Source organism: Dysidea avara, chromosome 5, assembly GCF_963678975.1.
Source record: "Dysidea avara chromosome 5, odDysAvar1.4, whole genome shotgun sequence".
NCBI lineage: Eukaryota > Metazoa > Porifera > Demospongiae > Dictyoceratida > Dysideidae > Dysidea > Dysidea avara.
Window position 1 is genome coordinate 18,309,350 of NC_089276.1, and position 18,071 is coordinate 18,327,420.

General features: G+C 38.2%; 3 protein-coding genes across 24 annotated transcripts in view; 2 read left to right on the plus strand and 1 right to left on the minus strand.

The window, feature by feature from the left end:
- Window positions 1-18,071, plus strand: part of LOC136255908 (exosome RNA helicase MTR4-like) — a 247,932-nt gene that overhangs the window by 117,787 nt on the left and 112,074 nt on the right. The window lies entirely within an intron of this gene.
- LOC136255906 (uncharacterized) overlaps window positions 1-18,071 on the minus strand; it is a 189,933-nt gene that overhangs the window by 88,393 nt on the left and 83,469 nt on the right. For all 19 annotated transcript variants that reach the window (XM_066048820.1, XM_066048821.1, XM_066048822.1 and 16 more), the window contains exon 4: window positions 2,938-3,222. In XM_066048820.1, the coding sequence (XP_065904892.1) occupies window positions 2,938-3,222 (285 nt within the window). The remainder of the gene's footprint in view (window positions 1-2,937; window positions 3,223-18,071) is intronic.
- Window positions 12,730-13,553, plus strand: LOC136256823 (uncharacterized). Its single transcript, XM_066049862.1, has 3 exons — window positions 12,730-12,903; window positions 12,966-13,098; window positions 13,151-13,553. Exons 1-3 carry the CDS (start codon window positions 12,742-12,744, stop codon window positions 13,474-13,476), a joined length of 621 nt encoding a protein of 206 aa, XP_065905934.1. The 5' UTR covers window positions 12,730-12,741; the 3' UTR covers window positions 13,477-13,553.

An 18,071-nucleotide genomic window follows, 5' to 3' on the forward strand; every position in this document is an offset into this window, starting at 1 on the left:
ATGTCCACAGCAAAAACCGTCTTGTTTCATCAAGGAAGCACAGAGCTACGGAGGTGCGAAAATTGCGTTTTCTTTCTTCCTGTCAATATACTCACGGGTGTTACGCGCCGGCTTCTTGGGCCGCACGACACACTACCGTGTGTCTTGATGTGGTTGTAGTTGTATGTTATATTATGTGGTTGTTAATGTGTGGTTGTAGCTGTATAGTTTCCTAATGTATTATGGTTTGTTGTAAAGGCTTCATATTGTTCTATTTTTGTAGCTGATCTATATCTATTGTATGTATGCTATTGTTTGATCAGTTATTGTCTAAGTAAAACTGAGAGAAGTCGCGTGTAGCTAGCTAGGCGTCATATAGCCAGATATTACAGTTTTGAGTGATGGTTTTTCATGGGTGACTCCCACATCTTTCATGTCTCTACTATACAGTACTACCATACTGTATGGTAACTACAATTCTACATACTGACTAACTGATTACCTGACTGACCTTTATTATTAATGCTTGGTTTTTTTGTTGGATGTCATTTCAGCCTAGATGATGTCTTTTGGCACAAAACATGCCCACATTATCTTTGTCCTCTTTCATGTCTTGTTTCTTTTCACAAAGTGTTAATTCGCAGATAGCGTGTCAATAGCTTTGTGAGTTGCCTATCAAACAAAACAGTAATGAAAAGGGAACCACTCATAACTTTTGCACGTAACCTCCAATCAGCAAAGAAAGAAAACTATTCTAGGATAGCTCTGTGTATTGTTTTCTACGTGTAGGGTTGTGTAACAAGTAGAAATAATTAAGCAATACTGGCTATGATTAATAGTAATTGGCATGTTTTATCATACATTTATATTGCCAGAGTGAAAAAAAGAGAAAAAGAAGAACAGCCCTTAGCTGGATTCTAACTCGGGATCCTGTATTTATGAAGTGTGTGCCCTAAACACCAAGCCAATTATCTAACATTAAAAGTCAGTGACTGACCTGCTTACTATTATGGACCAATAACCGACCACGTTGCATGCTAATCAGTCTTTTTGACAGATCAATTATACTGAGCACTGTAATTTGTTATCAAACCAGTACAGGATAAACTACTTATGCGAATAAGCTGAAAATCTGTAACCATGCATTGTAACTAACCTCTTTAAAAGTAACCGGAGCAAGAGCAAAAGCTTGGTAATGAGGGTGCAGTTTTAAGTTTATAAAAAATTGATGTTTGCCATACCTACAGAATGAACTGCTTAAGGGATCACATTGATAATCATTGTGTAGCTAATCAACCCAACACTGCTCAAGCCTTCAAGTAAATCAGTGTACCAGCTACAGAATTATAATGAAAAATCTAACATGTCTAAAATGATGGTCCAATAACAGAACAGTCACCTCAATAGGACATCCATGAGAATACACCCAATCTGCTATTACTGTGGAAAGGACTACAACCTGCCTTGGGGCTTGTGAAGTAATATCTATACCAAACAGCAGAGTTGTGAAGAAAGAGTACACACTCTAAAGCTAAAGTAAAGAAGTTGTGAGAAATGGATGCTTGGAATAGTACGTAATAGGAGGGGTTTAAAATGGAATGCAAAGCCAGTTCAAAACCTGTGACGAGAGTGATTCCTGGGAATGCATGACAGAAAGAATTATCCAAGTTTCTCAGCATTCATATTAGTGAAATAGTATATATGAATCTGTTGTAAGCTTGTTGTGTGTTTCTGAATTGAAGTGGTAAGATCACAGAGGATATGCAAAACCATTGCTACATGTAAATGGTGGTAATGCTTGGTTTTGCTGCATGTGCTTTTCACTTTTTGACCATGCAACATATTACAGTGGAACCTCAGTTACTTGGATCTCACTTATCTGGATTCTCGATTAACCGAATTACAGAAATGACTGCTCTATTAGAGTAGTGACTGTTTTATTAGGGTGGTTAAATAATACTGACCTGTATTACCAACATTTCTTATGCGTATTTACACACAGTTTCAGAGATATGGACATTTCAGACCTATGAACCATCCCTGGTCCCAAGGGATTCGGATAACTAAGGTTCCACTGTACCATGGGTCTTGATGTACATAGCTATACTGCTATGGCTCAAAATATGCCAACCAATAAACTGTAACAATCTTTCAGCAGGACTTCTAATTCTGTATAATAAAACCTTGTAAGTGAAGCAATGAAATACAGAAATGTACTTTGAGAAATTTTAAGCTGATCTGACATAATCCGATATACTGAGTCTAAACACTGAATATAGATACCATGATATACCCCTATAATAAAGTGTAGCCATTTAGCTTGGAGAAAACTAAATAGGGAGCTTTTAACATTCTATTTACCCCATCTGGTTAAGATATGCTTTAAAAAGTAGTTCAAAGTGCTAACAATCAATGGCAATGCTTGCCTCAATTAACAACCCAAACAGTAATGTACCCACAAATATATTAATGCATAAGATTGGTCTGAATTAATAGCTTGTATGGCTGGTTGTATAAGTTGTGTTTGTAGTTCATTCATCCTATAGCTGCTTTGTATAGCTTACCACTATGATTGTTTGTTGAATGGTTGTTGAACAATGAATGTTAGCTGCATGCATATATCTATGGCTTCTTGTAGAACACAATCATATAAAAACACACAGTAACCATAATTAGTCTAAATTATTGCAGAATCGTCATTGTATGATGGAGCAATTACAAATAATAGTGTAGTACATACTACTGTTTCCCCAACCTTGCTAGCTATATGACAAAGACTATAATGTGGCTCAACCATGGCAAAGACAATTCAGTTTTATATTGGTATATCTTATCGATTTTTGGTAACTATATCGGGACCAGCTGACATTGGCAAAATCTCCATATCAGGCACCGGTACAATATGTATCGGTATATCGGTATAACCCTAAAGAAATTCTTGTACAATATTTTACTTACCATCTGACCAAGTCATCACCCTCACTGGATTGGAAGGAATATTTCTTGCATCATACACTGCTTGTACTGTGATGTCATAACTAACAAACTCTTCCAATCCATTAATAATAGCCCTAGTGGATGATCTATTCACTGTCACAATGCCATCATCTGCAAAACCTTCCGTGCCATTATATAATATGATGTAAGCACTGACATCATTGATATAAGCTTCAGGTGGATCCCATGTGACCTCAATACTACGAGGTGATAATGTCACAGCATTAATATTAGTGGGAGGACCATCTACAAAACAATTTAAAAGCTACATGTATCATGTGTGCCACTTAATATGTAACTACTAATAAATTTACCAAATCATACCATGACGACAAATCAACACATACAATAATGTACCACGTGATCAAGGAAAGCCAATGCATCCAAACACATTACAGAAAAGTGTGTATTATACAGGAATCAGAAAAACACAGTTTTCATGCATTTGTACCTGGTAATAGTTGGACAGAATAAGACCATTTTTTCTGTGGAACTTCTGGATATCAAATTTGACCTAACTCAGTCTTGCAGTCTTTGAGATGTACCCTCAAAGTCTTCATCACATTTTTCCTAATCTTCTTCAACCAAATTTTCTTTTCACCACATGCCATAGCTCATGAAGCTTTATTGGTTTCTCTTTAAATATGGAGGGTGAAAAGAGCATATTAAAGTGCATTTATCTTCTAATTTGGGTACAGATTGGTAAAGTAGTACCAAGTTACAAGCGATTTTCGGTGCGACTTTTTGGTAATAAACCACTTACAGAAATAAGTTAAATCTGCAGATAGGTTAACAACTGTAGCACTTGTGATTTGAAAATACTGAGAGTATAGCTAAGGAGGTATAAAAGTAGAACCAAACATGTGAAATAAGTACGATCAAGATACTCTAATAGAACAGTCACCGAGAAGCAAAAAACATACTGAAAAAAGGTGCCCAGAGTTCAAACCAGGGACCTCCACAGATACAGTTTTAAAGAAAGCGGTTTCACAGTTTCTGGAAATCAGTCAGCTTTTTAAAATGAAAAGATTGGTATGCTCTAATAGAACAGTTGAAATAAGCTAAAGCCAATTTTTTTTCTCTGGCTAAGATTTATTGCATGACCAATGAGATTAGTGGTGAAACCTCATAAATAGATTTTAATTACCCAAAATGATTCTCTAGCCAAAGGCATAGCAACTAAAAGTGAGGGGGATAAGCAGGGTGATACAATTTGAATGTACAATGTGTAAAGCTCACTCAAAATACAGACCATGGGAGTTCTAGGGAGATCTGAAGACATGTCCCTCAGGAAATTTTTTTTTTTAATTAGCCTTTTGAGATTGAATTTTATAAAAAATTGGCTAAACTTTGTACATGACTGCTCTATTAGAGTATTAGACTGTTCTATTAAAGTATTTTTTACAAGTGGAAGGGCTAAGCCCTTTCTAAAATAAGAGTGGGGTACTCTAGCCATGTAACTCCTCCTGGTTGCTATGCCTATGTCTCCAGCACTGCTAAGCAAATTTTAAGCCCCTCTAAATAATTATCACATTAGTGATATAAACTTTAGAGACTGTGTTGTTAGGTATGACCATAATTATAGGTAAAGCTGCTGCTCTTATATTTTGGAATCAGAAATTAGTCAGCAAATTTTCTAGAACTGCCCCTGGACCCCCACATCATAATAATTATAATTATGGTCAATTCAGCTACTGCTTCATCTCACTTAATTTTTACCATATATATGAAAGTTCTAGTTTACTACATCAGAATGGTAAACTTATCAGAGTAAATTATAGATTTCTCTATGTGCGTTGTATAAGAAGTCCTCAGAAAAGGGTGCTTTATTAGAGTACTACATAAAAATATTAACAGATAGTCAAATAAAATAGGCTATGCCAAACATATAAAAATCATGTATTTGAGATACTCTAATAGAGCAATCAGCAATAGTGTGGTTTGTTGTCATAACTAAACCGCTTAAGAAGCAAAGCAGTTAAATTTTCTTGCACATTCTATCAAGGTGCAAACTTTCATATCAATGAAAAAACAACAACAAAAAAACAACAACAAAAAACAACCACACATGTATGTAACAAGTGCATTGTGAGATATCTTATTAAAACACAGTGGGATCTCCTTTATCCAAACATCTGTGTGCCAATTCAATCATAACAATGTAAATTTGTTCAAGTAAATGAAGTCCATTCATTTATATACAGAATTCTGTTCAACTACTCTAATAGAACATACACTTTACCTAACAGAACGTTCACCTAATGACGAAATACTTTAATAGGGCAGTCAGATTTGGATAATTGAGATCTCACCACAGTCAAACATGTAACATAATATGAAATAATACTTAGGTACCAGATATATAGTTTTGAAGCTATCACAAATGAAGCCACACATCCCACAACAAAACTTGATATGTGATTAGTGCTCATGCAATAATTACTAGCGTAAAAATAATTTTAAAATTTAAAACACAGGAATAGAAATCACTGAAAAAGTAAGGAAACAAGAGTCAAACAAGCCAGGATGTTAAACACACAGAGATCTCTCTTTGGACTCAATGGATATGGCATAAACTAAGGAAAAAAACAGTAGTTTCTCTATAAATCCGGGCAGATAAGTACTGAGAATGCTTCTGTATAAATGTTTATTTGAGTCCAAATAGAGATCTCTGTGTATTTACATGCTGGCTTGTTTGATTCTTGTTTCGTTACTTTTTCCAGCGATCTCTATTCCCATGTATTAATTTTTTTAAATTATATTTACACTAGTTTGTTTACTATAATTAGAGGTGCTGGTGGTGCTTGATATTACTCAGTATCAAGTCAGTCATCATGTACATTAGCAGTTAACTAATATTATCAGTGCTATCAAACACCATTGTATTGTTTCCTTACTATTGAATGTATACTTTGTACTACACAGCTTTGATATACCCGACTATAGACAATGTATAGCATGCTGTGGGTAGCAGAAGTTTAGGTAGCGGTTAGTTTAGGAGTAGTACACAACAACATTGCTGATGTGGTATGAACTTAATATACTGTGATTTATAAAATGTAGGTAATGATAAAGTTTCCAAATGAACAAGTTAATGTGAATAGTACTTATCAACATATATTAACACGTTGGTTACCCTTGCAGAGACTAAGTCAATGGTAAAGTGAATCTAAAAGAAACATATTTGTTTGAAAGTGGATGTAAACATTACAACATTTGGTCATGGACATGAAGAAAGACATAGGAAGGCAAGTTATATAGTTTTTATCCCTAAATAGTACTCACATTTTGCTCTAGCCCTGTGGTGAAAAAGATTTTTAAAAGTACTTTATGAGGTGCTTTTGACTTCATCTTTGCTAGTGGACCTAAACGTCTTCCAAATTAAAGCTCAACTGAAATGGAAAAACAATTTTTGATAAATGAGGTTTACATGCACATTTAAACCAAGTTAATGTAGGAGCTATTAATTATGCACGCATTGGTTAGAAATGTTAGTGAGCATTCACTGGAATTTGCACATGCGCAGTGTTCAACACGTGCCTCCTAGTGTGAACAGCGTGACTTGTTAATTGTTGAGGGTGAGCCATCATGCCACAGACAGAGGACAAAAGGAAGATTCCAAAGAACAAAAGGAAGACCCCAGCGAATTGAAATTTATGGGTGAGCGTCTTCTCTTTATCGCCCATGCGAAACCAGGAGAATATACATACGGCAAGCATCTTCTCCGAGGATTTTGTCTCTGCCGAGCGCAACAGCGAAACCAACGGGCTGAAGACGGAGGATAGAGATTGGATAACACGAAACCCTGGATGGTGAGCACCGCTCTGAATGTGAGGGAGGAGTGGCATCATCGCCCGGTCTATACTACACGTCAATACGCGTTGATAGACGGTGGCATCATACATCGTCACGGTGGAGAACATCTCGATACAAGCAGCACTGGATCGAATGGTGATAAAGGTAACTGATCTAACACCCATCTCAGTAAGTAGTGGTGATGGTGTTTAATGTGTTAAACAGCTAGCTAGATTAATTTTTGACGTTTCCATTGGCAGCTGTGTTCTTATTACAAGTGGTGTAATAAATTAGGGTAATGACGGGCTTACTAACAACAGAAACCAGTAGTGGCTGATCATAAACGGCTTTGGATTGTGGCTTGTGGTAACAGACTGTGGCTAGCAGGTTATGAGCTACTTAGCTTCCAGGCATTGCAATACCACTACACTGTAAATTAGGAAGGTGGGGTTCGTGCTGGTGATGTGCTGCTTGTGTTCGCTTGGTGTGGTATGCGTAATTTTGAAATAATTATGTGGATCATACTGGGTGGCATGCCATTGGTGTGGGCTTCGTGCTTCTGACGTGGGAATAGCTTTTCAAAGGGTCGGGCATATAGGCAATTTGTTATGGTTTGTGGTGATCACAAGGAACAAAACATGATGATTGGACTCTTCGTGATCAATTTCTGAGCAGCAAGTTTGATTGTAGTACGTGTACAACCGAATAGCTTTATAAATATTACTTTTACTGTATTGTGCGGTGAAACATTTAGACCCTTACGATTTTGAGTGGGCATCAGTAGACCATTGCACAACAAAAGACATTAGCTTAGTCTGAAAAGTAGAAATCACTGCAACCCATGATCTTTTAGTTTTATACATTTGCATATAGCTGTTTGGAACAGACTAGGTAACAGCAGGAGCATAGAATAAATATTATATCTTCAGAGCATATCAAGTTCACTTATTACACCAGTATACATAATTACTTGATTAGTCTGTGATGCATGATGAAAGACATAACACATTGATTGACCCATAATATTGTTAACACCGATTTCAATTATAGTGATTCTGAAAGGACTAGATTTTATTACCAGTAGTGTGTAAAAAGTGAGTAAACGTGTTGAGGAAACTAGTATTATTAAGGTGCTTCTTTGGTGTAATTATCGAGTTATGACACCTCAAAATTGTGGAAGAAGATTTGCGGTTATTATTGTGGAAGCAACATCACAATACTTCACCTCAAGCGGAAGTGTACGTGATGACGAAGGCAGTAGTACAACTATAAGAGAGCTTATCATCACTATCACATACAATTGTCAAGTCTTAGTTATGTCTTGACGTTGCATTGCTGCTGATAGTAAAACTACTAGCGGGATGGGGTACAGTTTGCACTTGTTCCCTACAGACGAGAATATGCAATGACGGTGGACAAATGCTGTGAAGTGATACAGAAAAGACTGGGATGGCCCCTCCACAAGCTCCCTTTTGTGCTCAATGAATTTTACTGAGGATTCTTTCGAGACAGAAGGATCTCTGTATCATGATATCTTTGGAATTCCTGCCCAGAAGCACCTAAAGCCAGACGCTGTACCTACCATATTTCCAAAAAACATCAACCAATTGCACACTAGCAGCAGCAGTACTTCACATAGTCATCCATTATCCGAAAGAAGAGAGCAAAGATCGGTAAGCCCATAGCTACGTAGTACACATGCAATGGGTATATCATTATACAAGTTAGCTAGCTATATATTATTACATTTATAATTACAAATGATGTCAGTATTAAAATTATTGCTGTGATACAGGTGGTAGAAGAACTCCTCTCTGCAACTACAAGTGCTGAATCAACTCTTGAGCATATGGATACCACAAATTCCACTGTACAACTTCCTTTGTGTCACACTTCAACTGACAGTATGCGTCACTCCTCAATTCTCCCTTTGTGTCGTGATGCTATGTGTCACTCTTCCACAATGCCTGATCCACCTACATAAGAGAAAAACCCTAAGAAGAAGTCTGTATCTGTGACTGTTCGTGTCAAAGGGAAGAATAAAGGTATAAATTATATACAGGGTGTAATAGTATAGCATGATATAATAACATCATGTTACTCTATGATAGCAACACAGACTGACACTTGTCCTCTACAAATCAGTATTGGCACACAATGTAACTTGTTAAATGCCCCACCTCTGCAAAGGCTTCCACAGGTGACATCACTTGATGATTCCTTTGTCACCGAAGAGGAAACACATCTGGACACATCATTTTTGTTAAACCAAGAAGACTACACCACAGAGTAAGCATGCATATAATAGCAACACAAAAATTGAATAATATGCCTTTGTGATGTCTTATAGTGTGTTTACACTAGCAGTTGGGCACGGTACGGCACAGTACAGCATGGCACGGTACGCTTAAGTTTGCTAGTGTAAATGGGTATCTATCCGAGTCAAACCGTTACGTGCCGGGCTAGCCTGGCCCTGCTACTTCAACCGTGCTGGCTTGGCACGGTAGACAAATTGAAACAAACCTTGCTATATCCTTGGCTGCTGTATGTAAATACGATGGCTTCTACCATGGCCAAACGTGAAACAAAGTCCAGTTACCACGTTCGACTTGAAATCAGCTGTCCACCGAGTGGTAGCCGCTGATATTGTCCCTCAAACGGATTGCTGGTAACTTGTACAACAGCAACAGCTTGAAACGAACTTGAAAACGGCAAGGGCATTTTGTAGGACAATACTTTAGCCATCACATGCTTATGTATAAACTTTCCCAGCACGATTATTTCCTTACCAATGTAAACGCACACTTAAAACGTAACGTACCGTACCGTGCTGTACCGTACCGTGCTGTACCGTACCGAGCTGGAGCTACTAGTGTAAATGCACTAATAGAGATGACACACAAGAGCTACCATCTCAGGATGAAGTCAAGTTCCTTGTGTATAGGTCCCATCTGTTAAGTCTATTCACAGCTTGCAGATTATGCCACCAACTATGTGATGGTGAGGTTGCCAACCTGAAAGGTACTTTTATTAGCATAAGACAAAGCTGCCATCACTGTGGATACACAAGGGTATGGAACAGCCAGCCATTTATCAGAGATACTCCAGCAGGAAACATACTGTTGTCTGCAGCAATTTTATTTAGTGGTTTCACTCCTGGAAAGATTTTCCACTTTTGGGGTGCTTATGTGTAGCATGCACCACAGATAGAACATTTCACCTCCACCAATCACAGTATCTCCAACCATAGATATTAGAGCCTACGGAAACGGGATTAGAAACGCATCACGTGGGCTCAATACTGCTGTTGAAGCACTCCTCGTGGTGTGATTGACACTTTTGTGAATGTGTGAAGAAGTTGCTGTAGCGCTTGGAGTAGCAAAGGAGGATCAGTAAGTAAGCTAGGCAAAGAGACCTTGTTTGTTTGTGTGATTTTATCGTTTGAAGTAAGAGATTCTACCCAGAATTCTCTATTTTAGCGTTATTTATCATTTTTTCGTCCTACAAGCCTTTTTGTCCCCCTTTTCCATCGAGTCTGCTACTGTTAAAGACCTGTTTCAACTTGCATTTTCATCCTTGATCTATGCTGCTTTGCATAAGACCTAAAGTAGTCCGTTTAACAAGCCTATATATCATTTATTTGATTTGTACTTCCAGTTACAGTCTATTTTACACATATAATTTGTCTCCCTCCTAGTGTACTACCAATATAGTTAAGGGTTATTGTTTGCATTTATCTGAACCTTCTATAGTGTAAGTTTTGCATGATGACTTTATTTTTCAGGTAAAGCAATTTCAGGTGTCAGGAAATGCCTCGAAAATTCAAGCTGTCTGTTTGCCGAAAAATGAATATAGAAAGAAAAGAGCCCTTAAAATTGCTGCAAAGCAGGAATCATTGCAAGATGAGGATGTAGCCCAGCCTGATACTCTGCCAATTTCTTTGCCCAATTTGCAGCAGATTTACTTTGATGCAAGCACACCATCTCTGTTACAGCTGAAGCACCGTGTAGAGAAGACTGCTGTGTTACCTAAAGGTACTTAAGTAGAATTTCTTGATTAATTAAGTAACATTTTAATGCTGTTTAGGATGGATAGAAGCATCAGAAGAGATGAATAGCAATGAACTGTGGTATTCAAAGCTATGCCATACTGATGAGGGACATCCATACCTTGAACGTACTTTAGTGATACACACTGATTTCTCATGGCATGTAAACTACAGCACAGCTCAAGTTCCATACTCTGATGTGTTCCATTCTCTTCCTTCTACAATCGCTTCAGTCTCTGCCTGTAAGGAAGCATTGAATCTCCTCGATACATTTCCTTTGTGTTGTGGGAATCCAGATGAAAAATTTCATGTACTTGCTGAGCAAAGAGAAGGAGTCTTTACTAATGGTAAATTAGTGGGCTATCAGTGTATTAGTATAATATTGAAATTTTGCAGGAACCAAACAAACAGCTTTTTATGATAAAAAGAAGGATTCAATATTTACCAGTAAATGTGCAATATTTAGTGAGAATGGTGATCGTTGTGAGCAATGCCATGCTTATCGCCAAGTGTTGAACAAAATGTTATATGCTAAAGAGCATCCTAAAGACCAGGATAGATGCGATCCCAAGAGCCATACGAACTACAGGCGTCTTAGTAGTTCAGAGAAGAATGAACGTATGAAGAGACTGCATTCACAATGTAAAATGTTAAAGCAAGAGATCAGCAGAATCCAGGAAAAGCTAGATCATGCACTTGAGCCTAGGGGAGTTAGCATTGGTGAAGATCTCCATGAAAACCTTAAAGCTATTGTTGATGATAAATCACCTTTAGTGGCTGAGAATTACCCAGAGCATTCATTTGCAAGGATGTTTTGGGAAAGCCAGAAGAAAGCATTATCCTTGTCTAACCCTAAGACGATGAAGTGGGACCCTCTCATGATCCGATGGTGTTTATACCTTCGGCACTATTCACGCGGTGCATATGAGATGTTGAGGGAAACCAATGTTATCAAGCTACCATCACAGAGAACTTTACAAGATTACACCTATTACACTAAGGCTTGTGTAGAGTTTTCAGATGACGTCGACCAGCAACTAATGGACCAAACAGATATTTTGAATTGTGAAGAAAAGGATAAATATGTTATTCTTTTGATGGACGAGATGCATATTAAGGAAGACGTGGTATACGATAAGCATACAGGTATACAACAAACTAAACTGCTGCATTTTAAAATATTAATTACAGGTGCCATCACTGGATTTGTTAACCTTGGGGACATAGAATCACATTTGTCTGATTTTGAGAAAGCTGTTCAACAAGATGAAACAGGAGAGCCACAACTAGCAAAGCCGATGCTAGTGATAATGGTTAAAGGCTTATTCACAAAATTAGAATTTCCATATTGTCAGTTCCCTTGCGCTGCTCTGTCTGGTGATCAGATGTACCACCCCTTATGGGAGGCAGTTGAACGGTTGGAGCTATGTGGTTTCAAAGTGATGGGTTTAACTTGTGATGGGCTTGCTGCTAACAGAAGATTATTTCGTCTTCATGACCCTAAGGCCAAATCTACTTTTGTCCATAAAGTTTCCAATCCCTATACAGATGATGACAGGCCTTTTTTTTTCTTTTCTGATCCGCCACACCTTATGAAAACAGTGAGAAACTGTTGGGCTAGTTCCAACAGACATTTGTGGGTATGTGTGATATTGTGCAGTATTATAAATTCACTTATTTTTGTATACATATAGAATGGAAAGGATATTTCTTGGAGCCACCTGGTGAACTTGTATTATAACAACCGATCACGAACAAGTGCTGGCTTAGCATTAGTCAAGAAACTAAAGTATGAACACGTGTACTTGACAAGCTACTCAAAAATGCGGGTAGACCTAGCTGTACAGGTGAGTACTTGCAATTTGTTGTTTACTACAATAACAAACATTGCATAGGCATTAAGCGATACTGTGGCTGATGCAATGAGGAACAGAAAAGAGGATTCACTGACAGCAACGATAACATTCATCGAAAAGTTTGATAAGTTTTTTGACTGTCTGGATGTGAGGAACATGTCAAGTGGTAGAAAGGAGAAGAATCTTTTTAAGTCACCTTATCGAAAAGCAGGTGATTTTCGTGTGGAGGTGAGTCATGTAAGCATCAGTGCATTTTACGCTGGTTGAATTTGTATTTGCTATCTATGTAGTGGTTGAAAGATGTGTTTTTAAAGTACCTTGATGATTGGGAGAAAGCAGTGCAAGAAAGACCAGGCTTCTCTGCAGAGGAAAAAAATACTATGCTGATAAGTCATGAAACACGTCTTGGCCTTAGAATTACAGGTGAGACCTACACTGTGAATGCAAGTGTTAGTATTATCTTTGCTTCTTGTAGTACATTCATTCATAGAATTCCTGCAGTACATCTTCAAGATACCTGGAGTAACGCTGTTTCTGAGCAATAGGTTGTCTCAAGACCCCATTGAGAAATTTTTTGGACAGCAAAGACAAAGGGGGTCATCTAATGACAATCCTAATGCAAGTCAGTTCCAGAAGAACACTCAGACGATAAGAGTTGTCAACACCACTTGTTCCAACATCAGGGGCAACTGCCGGGGAACGAATAAAGCCAGTACTCTACTAGGTCAACAGATGTGGATTGCTGGAAAAGAGAACAAGCCACTTCCTAAGCGGAGAAGTATCAGAAATAAAAAATTGTGAATCACATTTATGTGCATAATATTTGGTGAAAGTGTATAATTCTGTCATTATCAGTTATTTAAAATGAAAATATTTATAATGAGAATGTATTATTGGCTTGATGACAGCTTCGTGCGTAGTCCCTTCTTCTTTTGCAAACTTTGTTTGCTGGCTTGCTTATATAATTCAAGACAAGAACTGGCAAATGCATGACCTCTTATGGTAAGGTACAACTCTGCAATTTGTTTTAGTAGTACTTCTGATAATTCTGTATCTACCACTGTCCTCACCACAAAGCACCACTGAAAAAGTAAATCCTCATCACTTAGTATCTTGTCAACAATCTTTTTCTTTGTGCCTTCATCTATCTGGTCCGCAAACTCTTTCCTTAGGATTGGTCGAATAAGTTCTTCCATCATAACAAAAACACTGTACACGTCATCATTTATTCGCCACAGCCCTCCTCTATTCACCATGCTGACCCACTCATTGCAATCTAAATCATCACCAGTGTTGCTGCTTATGTCCAGCAAACATTGGATCATACACCACTTGTTTGGGATTTTGCAATGTGCACTTATCAGGTTATCTTTAACTTTGCTGCATACATATCCTGCAACATATCGAAGTGCATTTTTTTCTGTTGTTGTTATTGTGTCAGATGTACCCTCCCCATCTGTTTCTGTTACAAGTGGAAATTCCAAGTTTATCAGTTCTGTAAATACCTTATGAGTAAGGTGCTGGAAGAAATGGATATTTGAAACTCTTATAGATGCCTCCAGAAACTTTTTCCACTCCAGTTTAAAAGCAGAAGAAGTACGAAGCTGGTGATACTTGCCCCACATCCGCTCCTTTTTCAAATGCATAGATTTAGCTTTAGTTTGAAAGCATGTTTTGAGTTGATCAACTAAATACTGAGCAAAATCAGTTGTTGGTTGATGCTTCTGTGGCTCACTGTTCCACAGTTTTACTAGGTCTTTAGCACTCTTGAGTGCAGTGATGGCTTGAGGTGACGGTAGTTGAAACTTTCTATCAGTCAATACGGATTTAACTGCAATAACAAGCAATCGTGCAGGGCCTAAAATAAGACAGCACATTACTGGGAAATCTAGTTACAAACATGCAGCTTAGTAGGCTCTAATATCTATGCTTAGATATTACAGTAGTAGGCTATGCATGTCCAGTACAATCAAGACTTCTTATACAAATCTAATCCCATCATCAGAACTGATGATTGCATCATAGATATCTACGATTGAATGGTCAGGTTTATATATCACGAATACATAACTCAAACCTTAGAGCCACAATATTAGTGGGAGTGCTTTAAGACCGTAGTCATTCATTAGCTCTGTGTACATCCAGCACCAGTCACGGTGTTCAAGGCCAGCGCACTCACCTTCCATCGTTGAAATTAGCCGCTCTAGTGATTCACTGAGGTCTTTTGAGCTCGTTTGTAAGCATGATTCAGTGGTCACAAGCCTCGCCATGGTGCTCGGAATTATTTAACTTCGATAGATTTACGCTTGGATTTACGTTATTTAAGAGAATTGATTGTAATTCGTAATTGGAGCAATCACATGCGGAGTGAGGTGTTAAATAGGTGCCAGACGGGCTGGTTGCTTATCCCGTTCCTCTAATATCTATGCTCCAACTGGCTGTTATATCTGTATGGAATCACCACCAACATCAGATACTTTCAGCCATCACAAAGAAAGACTGCCCTCTTACAGTTGGTGGAGATGGAAGAGCTGACAGTCCAGGTCATTCAGCAAATATGGATCATATGGTGTTATTGACCTGGATACAAACAAAGTTTTACATATCGAACTTGTACAGGTATAATTGTCAAGCATACACTTTAATGTTTCAATTAAATTTCTGAATTACTTACAGAACAATGAAGTGAAATCCAGTAATCATATGGAGAAATTTGGATTGGTAAATGCTCTTTAGTTTTTGGCGGACAATTCATTGCAAGTGACAACTATGGTAACTGATCGTCACAAGTAAATTGCCAAGTACATGTCTGAGGAAAAGCCAGATATTGAACATCGTTATGATGTGTGGCACATATCCAAAGGTGTGTAATATGTGAACAGATTTTACAAAACCAATCTAAATCGCACATCAGGCAAAATCAAACTAACACCTCCAGTGGATAGCTACACTATTGTACTAGTAGTTTTGACACTCAGTACCACTCAAGCTACTCGAGGCTGGTTTCAACAGACATCTTTTCTGGGTGGTGTGTAGAGCTTGAGTGGCGGTTTTAGGCCTTGTGAAGGACCTGGCTTTGCAAGAAGCAGTGGTTTACCGGTGGACAGCCTGATAATGTTGGCCGGACATTTTTTCTGTGGATTTTGCTACATATCAGCCACTACGGAGCCAGCACAGCCCTGTAATCTCGTCTCTGGACTCCAATCGTGGTCTGCCTCCATTTTGAGGTCTAACGCTTGCCTACCCCGCCACCCCCCACCCCTTTGTGAAAACTCGTGATGCTACTTCGCTCGTCCAACTGCTCAGATTTTCTATCTTATTTGGCGGGAAACTCTACAACACAAGTACTGGAAGTGGCCTGAAAGGTAATAGATTGATGCATCTTTTGTGTAAATTTCATACGCGTGCTTGCTATCCTTGGAGACTTATGCTGGCTTGACTTCTTTAAAACCGTTTATCTCAAAACTTCTAATGTGCGATTTGGATCGTTTTTCCAAAATCCAGTCACACATATATATATACACCTGCATAATAATAATAATTAATATCATTGGTTAACAGGAATTAAAAAGAAGTTAGCACACTTAGCAAAGACCAAGTAGTGTGACCTCATTGGAGAGTGGATTAAGAGCAATACCAATCATTTGTATTGGTGTGCTGCCTCTGCTCCAGATGGCGATAGTGAAGTGGTGAAAGTCCTTGATGTACCATGTTTGCAACACACATGAAGATTGTTACCATCACCCTCTAGATAGCCTAGAAGAGAGATGAAAGAAATGGTTTATACCAGGTCAGCATTAACTCCACTTTTATTTAACATGTACTACACTGTAGTCAATCACTTTGCCCCTAAGCTATTGGCATTTTCAGACCATGGAATGTATGCAAGGTGACTGATGTGCAACTGAGCTCCATTGTGTAAATTAGATTACTGATAGCAGCACTACACTTCAATGAGAATTTTGGGAGGGAACAAGCTACAACTGCAGCTGGAGCAGAACGAAAGCGAATCTGTTTTTCTAAACCTAAACAGGGGGAATTTGCACCAAAGCCAATTCCTGTTCCTAAAACCTACAGTTAGCTGTGTGTATTCGTTTATTGTTTGATTAATGTATAGATTACGTTGATGAACCAACTAAAAAGACCATACAGTACTGCATGAAGGATGATGAGGATAAGCCCACACTACCCCCTCATAAACCATCATTAGCAAGTGTATACATACACCCAGGTAAAGACCACATACCATTATTTTCATGTTATAAAAAATAAAGAGTGACTTGATATTAATGTAATTTATAGACATGCATATGTACATACATTACTATGGTGTTGGTGGCAGAAATTGATGACCTGTGTAATCATCAGAAGGGAATTCACTCCTTATTTGTGATACTGCACAAGAAGGAAGTACCACACGTCTGTGTCAGCCCAAGTAGCCCCAACCCCACCATGCCAGTTGTCTGTATGCCAGAAACCTAAACTTTCTATGAAGAAATAATTATTTATAATTATAAGACTTCATGATTAACAATGGAAAAATCACCTGTTCTCCTCAGCAGGGATATCACTAGTTTCATAATGGTGTCGGTGGCCATGAGAAGCTATCAACAACACAACTCTACACAAGCAAGCATTGGCAAAGTCCATGTGCTGTGTGATACAAACAGGGACAGGATCACCAACCAACAGATCTTTGATTTCGTCAATTTCTTGACAGCAAACAGATTCCCTGGCTGTTGGCATTGGCTGGCAGTGATAGCACGTGCACCTGAACAAATAGCTTGACTAACTGAGCATCAGATAGTCCCCATTCACTTACCAGTTTGTGTTTCCAATTCACTCTTCGTCTGAGTCACCTGTTACTACAGCCTTTTCATCTTCAGATTTATTGTAGGTCCCGGAACATCTCTCTGGTTTGAACAGATATTTTGTCATGGGATTCGTCCACCTCCTCTGGCTCTGATATCGCTTTGCTGTCTTCACTGAGATCTGTCGAATAATGCACAGAGCCTGACAGTATCGAATCGCCATCAGACTCAGAGAGAGAACTCGAGGTTAACACTTCACCCGCCACTGTCGAAATATGACGGTGTAACTGTTGTACAACTTTTACGCGGTGGCTCGAGTTGACGTCATAAGGTTGTGGTTGATTTTCCCAGTAATGACGTTTCGCTGCTTTTAAGGCTTTATAACTCGATAATTACAAATAATTGAATTATAAAAATTGTTGTTCTGTGCATTGCATGAGTAAACAAACATATTTAGCAAAAAATTTTTTTCATTTCAGTTGACCTTTAACTTATAAGGCTTCTTTTGAGGTTGGAAAATATTTATAAGGTGGTGTTTAGTTGAGTGTTCTATTAGAATTTTGGAAAAAAACATAGGCGATCCCT